Below are 9,624 nucleotides of genomic sequence, written 5' to 3' on the forward strand. Positions count from 1 at the left end.
TAAATGCTTTCAGAGCAACAGACACAACATAAAAATATTACTTTAACAATACAAAGTTATTTTTTGCTACAAAGCCCAGCAGTTTAGATAAACCCTCTTCAGATAATCTGGTATATCTTATTTACTTGTATTTACTTACTAATTTCCATAAATTGGCACAATGTTGAAAATAGCAAATCTCCAAGTTGCACAGTGACGTTTTCTGCTGTCTTAGACAGATTTGGAGATGAGAGCAGCCAACTGGTGGCGGATTTGCTGCTGAGCAGCAAGAACAGTTTTTGCGAGACGTATGCTGTGCCACAGCAGCTTCCCGAGGACTTATTATAATACATCCATAGCACTCACAGATGTGACAGGGCACTACATTGATCCTGGATTAAAGAGATGAGATTCACTGAGGTGACCAAAGCAAAGAGGAGGAGGAGGTAACTGGTATGATGTGTGAGAAATAAATCCAGGGAGGGAGTGTGAAAATGTGGAGGAGAGAGAAATCTTAATGGAGGAGAACAAAGAGAGGCTGAGCGGATCAGATCTCTTTTTGTGTTTTATCCCTGTGAATGCTAGCACCACAGACAGAGAAAGACCCGTCTTTGCGCCTTTTTACCCCCTGAAGGTGCACAGATATGGCGGCGTAAAAAATCAGACCGTCTAGCAATTTAATGATCTACAACCAAAGCCTGAAGAGTGTTTCTGGAGATCTGATGGGTCATACGATCAAAATGACTGATGTCATCCTGAATTTGCACATTAGAAAGACGTTAAAGAAAGGAAAGGAAAAGGAAAGAGGCTCATACAGGAGATGGCACATTGTGAACATAGACAAGCAGTCCTGTGTTGGAGATAATTTAAGCCTCACACTGACAAACTTCCACCCATCATTACACAGGTTGTGTTTCACCACCTCAGTCGTGTGGCAGCGGCAGCATGATGCAGGTCATTTGGCTTCATGTCTGCAGACTCCAGAGGTGAATGTAAAATCTGAACAAAACTCACTGAAGTTTAGCTCAAAGGTTTGACATTTTTTTCTGTTCAGAGAAATGGAATGTACGTAGAGACTATTACATGTGTGGTGAAACACATGTAAACATATTTTATATAATATAGTGCGCTGAATTCATTATTTATTTTGACACTTGGTGGCAGCACAAGCCTTAAACACAGCACCGGGATGTTATCAAAGATGGTGTGCAGGGCAACATTAGAGCTCATTTTAAATCAAGTTTCCATACAAAAACAAAAGCAAGGACAATAATCGGTGTTATCATTATTGTTTTGATCTCTACAAATATCAGAGATCACCAATCAAAGATTCACTAATTAGTTCACTCATGGGAAGATACGTTATTACAGAAACTTTAAATCAACAAATCTGAGTTTATTTGAATGTAAAATCACATAGTGTCTCAATACGGTTTACAAGGATTATCACACAGGTCATTTTTAATAAGGATAGTACAACCCTTTTAACTATCAGTTAAACAGGATCTATTATGTTCATTTCCATCTCCATAATATTAACTAGAGTAACTTTGCATTATTCACAGCTTACCATATACTGGGGGCTTAGCTACCCCTTACAAACAGTTCATTTGAAGCCAGAGCTCTGTGCCCAAGATGGCCATAATATTCATATACACTCTCTATGACATCATTCAGACCCAAGAGTAGAAAAAAGATGTCTGAAACTTGGCTTTTTACATACTTTGACCTCATTATTTGAATCCTGGCTATGTTTAACATGAGCATCCACCATCATAACAATATATGTAACATAACAATGTGTACATATGTGACAGAACACAAGAAAAAGCAAAATAAGCACACATATTGAGTTACATGTGATTAATCAGTGAGACTGTATAAACACTTCTTGGCCACCCTGACCATGCTCATAGTGTCCCTTGGTGCGTAGAGATTCCCAGTTTAAGATAAACGGAGGCAGCTACATAGGATAATACGCCCAGCAGCATGTTTCACTGTGGGGACGGTCTTCTCCAAGTCTTTCTCCAAACATAAGCTGTGTCTGTCTGTGGCCCTAGTTTTGTGTCAGCTGACCAAAGGATGCGCCTCCAGTGTTTCTCCAGGTTGTCATTAGCGTACTTCAGTCTGGCTTGAAGGTGTTTCTTTTGCAGAAGTGGAGCTCTTCTGCAATCTCACAGTCCAGGGGTGCTGAGTCCTAGTGACTGCAATAGCATCCAGAATTGGCTAAGTCATTCGATAGTGTCTTGGCAGTGTTTCTGGGATCTTTAAACATCACATCACATTTTCTTTCCAGAGTATTGCTTGTTCTGTTCTCTGTGGCTCTCTTTGACCTTCTTCACGATACCTCTCTCTCCAGTTCTTGAAATGCTGTAATAACTTTGTATAGTCATGCCATGCTTTGCATCGGCGATTCTTTTTCTCAAGTCTAAACTGATTTCTTTTGGCTTTTGGCATGATGCTTTCTCAAGCAACAGCTCAAACACTGCTGAGGCTTTAATACTCTGTGTAAATTGATTTTGGTAATTCTTTGTTATTTTCTGAAATAATTTCGTTATTGGGTGCAAACAGAAATAATCTACGCTTTCTTAAGAAAACTAGTTTGTTTAGAAAAGCTATGCGGAAAATCCCCTGCTCTGTTAAAAAAGGCGCTTGGGAAAATTTTGACAAAAACTTTAAATCTTACAGGGCGGCTGATAATTTTCTCCTCATCTGCATAGACTGAGGAAAGCATTTCATAGAGAGGCTTTAAAGACACCAGCCTCTTATAAATGCTGTGTCATGGCTTTACTATGAGTGCAGACGGCTCGTGTTTATTTTTGGCAGCCTGAGTCCGTAGATTGTTGGTGTGGGGTTCGCAGATGACAGGGATGCCATGGATGCCAAAACCAGGTTTGCTATTTATATTCAAGACTTTTATGTATTATTTGACCAAAAATACAAGTAGAAAGGAAGTGTGTGTTGTGTCACAGGTCAAGAATAGTGGGAGTGTCTTGTATTTTGAGGATTCGGCAGGACATACACTGGGTCCAGACTGTCTGGGTAAGGCTGGCTCCTAAGAAAGAAGGGGTCAGTTTTGCCATGGTAGGGTGTGGCAGTGAAATTCCACAAGAGTGCTTTCAGTTCAAATTCATGATGTCTCAGCAGCAGAGTAAGTGCAGCACCTGGGTTGGGAAACTTGTGCATTACAAATTTACCTTTTCTATAGTTTTAAATATTAAAAATCACAAACTGAGGCAAATAAATAACTTAAACCAATGCCAAATAAGGATTGCTAGGCCCGCGAGTTACTGGGCCTATGTGAGGAGACGAATCTTATCCTCTGGGAATAGATCAGGTCAGCCAAATACAGTCCAAAGTTGACGAAGGAAAACACGGCCACCACAACCTTGCTGTCCCACGGACACTTCCCCTGTGGACAGGACGACGGTCTCCATGGGGAGCCGTATTTTGTGTCAAAGCAGAACACTGGCCACACCACTGATGCACTCAGGTAGAGCAGTACTTCGAGGAGGGTGCACACTACCACAAAGCGGTCAAAGGGCATGCAGCACACAGCCTTGGTCCGCTTGCATACAGTCATTATGATCACCAGTGCTGTGAGAGCAAAACAGAAAGCATAGACAACAACACAGTAGATTGTGCCTGCATACTGGGAATACTGACTCCGGTTGGCCAGTGCACCAAAGATGATGCAGGCTACAAAGCCCTGAACAACTTTGAGAAGGCCGGACACTGTGGCCATATAACCCGTCACAATCTGGCCTGGTCTTGCTCTGCACAAGGCCACTTCCGCCCCGTAGGCCAGAGTCCCCAGGATGGAGCAGACGGTGACGGCAATGCGGAAATTTCTGACATCACAGCCAGCGTAAGGGCACTCGGATTGCACAAAGAACAGAGGGTAAACAACAGAGGCCGTCACATACCTGCAGAAGAAGGAAAGAAAAGCTATATGAGTTTATTAAATCTGAGAAAACCAGAGTTACATTTACAACTATGTCTGTAACGTCTCATAAGATACACTATATAAAATATACACTGTGCAGTCTTTAATAGGTCAGCAGGAACCTTTGTTTTATTTTCTAAGTTATGGCATTAAATTATGAGTGAGGCTGACCCTTAACCTTCCCATTATAACTGCTTTGGTATAACTGGAAACAAGTTTCTGACTGCAACAAATTTGCAAAATGCTGTTTTCGAAAGTCTCTTGGAGCTATTTCTAAACAATTGCAGATTCTAAGATCATCACTTCAAACAACTGTACCCATGTACAAGTTATTTATTCGTATCATCACCTTGCAAAGGTCTGGCCAAGGTACAGCTTGCTAAGGGACATTTAACCAAATATTAGTAAAGATATATGCAGATTTTTCAGCCTGTATGTATAATTTTGATCCTGTATGGATCCTGTAGAGGATCAAAAGTCCCATAAAAAAACCTCACACAGTGACAGTAGTGTGATTATGTGCCCAGTATTGCAATGAAAGGTTAATGTTCTACCTCTGTTAAAGCTGTGACTCTTTCAGCCACATAGGTAAGAGTTGATTAGAGGTGTGTTTACACAGGAAGTCAGTCCTAAAATCAGTCTGGCTTTAAAGATGGCTGTAATCAAGAACAGTTCAAATATCCCTAAAGTCTCACAATTTAACAACACCTGATCCAAGTGTGTTTAGCAGTAAAGACCAGGTTATAAGATCTCAAACTGCAATATTTTTTATCTAGTCAAAACTATGTAGGTTTCTTTGTTTGTGCTTTTTTAAACACAATACACAATAGGTGGTAGAGTCAGATCCCTGACTCCTTATCAGTGCGTGTGTGTGTGAGTGTGTTAGAAAGCGATTAGACGTTAGATAAAAACATGGTATAAATGAGTGTTTGGGTGTCAGTGGGTGAATGACACTTGTAGGAAATAATAATGGATTGGATTTATATAGCGCTTTTCAAGGCACCCAAAGCGCTTTACAATGCCACTATTCATTCACTCTCACATTCACACACTGGTGGAGGCAAGCTACGGTTGTAGCCACAGCTGCCCTGGGGCAGACTGACAGAAGTGAGGCTGCCATATCGCGCCATCGGCCCCTCTGGCCAACACCAGTAGGCAAGTAGGGTAAAGTGTCTTGCCCAAGGACACAACGACCAGGACAGAGAGCCCCGGGATTGAACCGGCGACCTTCCGGTTACAGATACGCTTCCCAACCCCCTGAGCCATGGTCGCCCTGACTGCTCAGCTGAGTAGAAACATTGTATATAAGTCCTGTTCATTTTCCATAAACTTGATGTGGTGAATATTTGCTGCGTTTATTCATTTAGCACATCCAGTATAGCAACAGAAGCATTTATCTGGAGGGACACTTGATGAATTGAGTCCAGTATTTAACTCACATTTCAGATCTGCCTGCTAAGTAATGTAGTTTTTAGAAAAAAGGCATCTTTTCACCTATGTACACAAATATTTAGCAGCTCAGTGCCAACCTTGCCTGTGCAAAAAGTGAGTGCAGAGCATATAGAAGATTTATCAAAATCGTCTTTTAACCGCCTGATGCTGGAAAACACTGACGGTGATAAGCAACAGTTGCTAACTGTAAAAAAAAGTGCAATGGAAAGTGCAAAAATATTTCTTAAAGCTGGAGAAAACTGTAGTCGAATGATAATCATCTGCTGTTCATCACTGAGCAGCAGATTTACATTATTAATTGTCATTTTTTCCCACCGTTGATTAAATAGCAGATTTAATTAATTAATTCTTGCGAGAATTTGCCAGTGGGAGACGTTAGATCATGGTGTGCATATATTTTTATTGTTTCTTCATTTAAAAGGACTCAGAAGATAATGTTTGTTTCTTTTTATGCAATAATTCATCCGTTAGATGTATTTGGGTATTTTTGTTGGGTGGATATTAATTTGCTGCATGTGAAAAAACTGGTATGACGAGTGAAAGGTGGTCAAAATGTAACTTCCAGTTCAAAGGTTGACTCTGTGACTTACATGAGCGTTGCAAAGGCAGCACACGTGACTGTGAGGTTGTCCCAGGATACGGGCAGGTAGCTGTAGAGACGAGTTGCATCCAGGAAGAACACCAGCACTGACATGGCGAAGCAAAAACTCCATGCCGCCATGCAGAACACGCCGTGTGAGCCACTGTAGCCAGCAGTGTGGGTCACCATCGCGATCACAGCACAGCCCAAAGCTAACTGACATAGCCGGGCTGCACCCAGAGGTGAGCAGAGAGCCTTATGGTTGAGATAGGGACCGCTGTGGGAATCCATGACAGTCCAGGAAGTGTACAGTGAAATATTCAAGACAGAACTTCTTTAGGGCCTCAGAATTGGCAGAATTTATGATGATGAGGAGTCTTTTATGATCTCAGGTTATCTGACTGAATCCCTCCGCTTCATGACATCTGTGGGGAAAAGAAGCAAACAAGAAAGAGTCACTCTCACAGATCTGAAACACTAGTATAGCTTCACTTTAAAAATAAGCTTATTCTGCGTTTACCTCTCTTGTCTCATGAAGCAGCCTTTGTCTCTCCATTAGTGCTCTCATCATTCACTTTAAGTCTCCGCTTTGCATCCCTTCAGACAAAATTAAACCACTGACATGTGCGTGGAAATCACCACTGCCTCCAAACTTAGAACGCCACTAATGATGAATGGATGCCTCTGCCTTCAGCTCAAACATCCGGTAAATGTGTGTTAAGGCATCAGACGCTCAGGTATTTTGAATTATTCACTCTCATCTCTCTCTCTCAGTCGACTTGATGAGGACAGTCGTACTTATGTGTTGATGAATCAGAGCATGTCACCAAGTGACGTGGGGGGAGACACTTTTTTGAGGTCTTCTGTCAGAGCTCAAGCAGCCAGCCAGGCAGGCAGGCACACACACACTCACCTTTCTTCTGAGAGTTTATCCTGATTATTCCAAAATATACAGACTCAAAACCAGGAATGAAGTCGTGAGGACTGTTTGAAAATCTCCTGTAGAGCCTGATGAGCCTCTTCCTACTGGACCACATCAGAACCAGGTCCGCGCAAAACTCTCAGCTGATTCAGAGCCTCCTCTTGACTCTCGGATCATTTATGCAGACTCTGGCATGTTCGGTCTCATCCTCGTACTTTCCCTCTGTCGCACCCTCGCGCTTACTTTCTCCTCCCATGTGCTCCGGGGACGGGGTGCCATTGGTCTGTCAGACCAGAATGGAAGTTATTTGGGGTTGGGCCATCACCAAATGAGTGTTGGAGGGTTGTATACATGTGGTTGGGCGTGGAGCTGAAGCATGCAGACACATTGCAGACCCTGTGGAATGAGGTGAAATAAATGACCCCAGTGAAGCTGAAACCCAGAGACTGAATAACAAAACAGGTTAAATATCTGACTCACTAGTTAAATCAATCAATTTAATACAGAACCATTAAATGTCTTGGTGAGCAGAAGCAGCATGACCACACTCTCAGACAATAAAGTGCTTAACATTTTAGTTTTATGGTATATGGGACTTTTTGAATCTAGCTATACTGCACATTATATTTCTAATATCTGCATTTATTACCAACTGATAATAACCAAGAGCGAGCAAATGTTCTCGAGGAGAATTGAACTCAAAAGTAACTTTCTGTAATAATCATCATCATTATGCAGATATAAAAGACAGATATAGAATGAAACTGGTCACAGTGGATTAAGTGCTAAACGTGTACCTTTTGGGATCTCAGAAACAGAAACATACAAAGTTACTTTAAGCTCAAATAATCAGCCCTAGATGGTTGATTTGCATAGCTTGTATCTTAAGCCTTCCCTTTTTTGTGCACCTATTGTTTTCCCTCATTTTTTAACCCAGTGTTTTGTTATTTCATTTCGTATGTGCCAGAATCAGTATGGGGGATGGATGAGGACCCAAACACAGGATGGAGGAGGCATATCTAAAATGTGTCCAAATGGGAAAAAAAAAAAAAAACACAGATGCAAAATATTCACAATCAAAAAGGGAAACAGCAACACACCAATGGAGGAAATACATACACACAAAGAGATGACTACACAGCAGGAGACAGATGGCCAACAAAGCACAGCTGAACTTAATTAAGGCAAGTAAAGACAATCAGGGAAGCGAGGAAGGCACAGACAGGAAGCAGAACTAACATATAACACACAGGTGTCAAACTCCAGGCCTCGAGGGCCAGTGTCCTGCAGGTTTTAGATGTGTCCTTGATCCAACACAGCTGATTTAAATGGCTAAATTACCTCCTCAACATGTCTTGAAGTTCTCCAGAAGTCTGGTATTGAACTAATCATGTGATTCTGGTGAGTTGACCCAGGGTGATATCTAAAACCTGCAGGACACCGGCCCTCAAGGCCTGGAGTTCGACACCCCTGATATGACACATTAAAAAAAAAAAATCTTAAAAAACCCAAAAGACACCTGTAAACCCTGATACAAAAGAAGCTGAGGGATCTAAACACACGACCAACAACTTTAAAACATTAAATGGAGCTTAATAAAATCCCAGAATTCAAAACTAACACGAGAACAATACATGATCTAAACCAGTACAAAAGGTTCAGAACTCAAAGTTTACAAAAAAGTATTACAGCTCAAAAAAAGAACAAAATAAACTAAGAATAATTTAAGACCTCAACTGGAACAAACCCAGGCAGAGAATAAAACTCGGGAATAAAAATTCAAAACCAAAGACCATGACATGGAGGATATACACAGTCCCCACATCCTAAGATGATCCCCACTCTGGAAGAAACACAGTGACCTGGTACTCACATGCAAACAGGAGTCTCAAGGACTGAAACACAAAGGGTTCAGTTTTAAGTTTAGCAATAGTACAAAATAAAACATATATATATATATATATATATATATATATATATATATATATATATATATATCCTAAAATATTAAAAATTCATTATTTCTTCTTTTTTTATTACTATATGGACTTGATTGAATAAAACATGACAGTCAATCATTCTGAATATTGGTGTTGGAAATATCGCTATATAAATATGAATAAATATGTAATACATTCTCAGTCTTGCTATTACAGCTGACATAAAAGCCGGATGTTATCTAGTTACCCAGCAGACCTGGGCTCATTTCAGAGGGAGATTAATTCATTAATTAACTATGTTGAGCTTAAATGTTGAGCTTAAAGTCAGAGTTTTCAGTGTCATGAAGGTTGGTCTCCTTTTACCTGGCTGAGCTAAAATTGTAACTTGTGTTACCATAATGATCTTGTTGGCAGCTTATTATGTTCAGTTTCATTTAAAATAATGTGGAAGAGCATTTTTTTTAAATACCTAATCTTGTATTTACAGTACGTTTTATGGGGACAATTCTCTGCTGAAGCAAGCGGTTTATTAAATCCAAGTGTTGACATGTGTCCTACACTGCAGAAAGAAGATGGGCAGCAGCAGCAACTGTGCTGATGATGAAGCAGAAAGCCTAAGTTAATACAGAAAGTAAAAAAAAAAACACAATACTGAGATACCGATTATTGTCTCTGGCTGAGTTTTTAGGTTTTGTCGAGTCAAAGAAAGTCTGGCTTTGCTGAACTTTCTCTGTAGTACCCCTCAGGTCTCCTCTGACATGCATGGTGAAAAGAACACCCAAGTGCTGCACTGGCAGAAGTAACT

General features: G+C 40.7%; 1 protein-coding gene across 1 annotated transcript; it reads right to left on the minus strand.

The window, feature by feature from the left end:
- Window positions 1-1,334: 1,334 nt before the first annotated feature.
- Window positions 1,335-7,067, minus strand: LOC146573093 (myeloid-associated differentiation marker-like protein 2). Its single transcript, XM_085277660.1, has 3 exons — window positions 6,478-7,067; window positions 5,968-6,382; window positions 1,335-3,905 (listed from the first exon to the last, which is right to left on the minus strand). The coding sequence occupies exons 2-3, from the start codon at window positions 6,246-6,248 to the stop codon at window positions 3,254-3,256; spliced, it is 933 nt and encodes a 310-aa protein (XP_085133786.1). The 5' UTR covers window positions 6,249-6,382; window positions 6,478-7,067; the 3' UTR covers window positions 1,335-3,253.
- Window positions 7,068-9,624: the final 2,557 nt, after the last annotated feature.

Source organism: Mchenga conophoros, linkage group LG6 (genome assembly GCF_057382185.1).
Source record: "Mchenga conophoros isolate Kocher_MC1m ecotype Shallow Benthic linkage group LG6, M_conophoros_male_GT1.1, whole genome shotgun sequence".
Taxonomy (NCBI): domain Eukaryota; kingdom Metazoa; phylum Chordata; class Actinopteri; order Cichliformes; family Cichlidae; genus Mchenga; species Mchenga conophoros.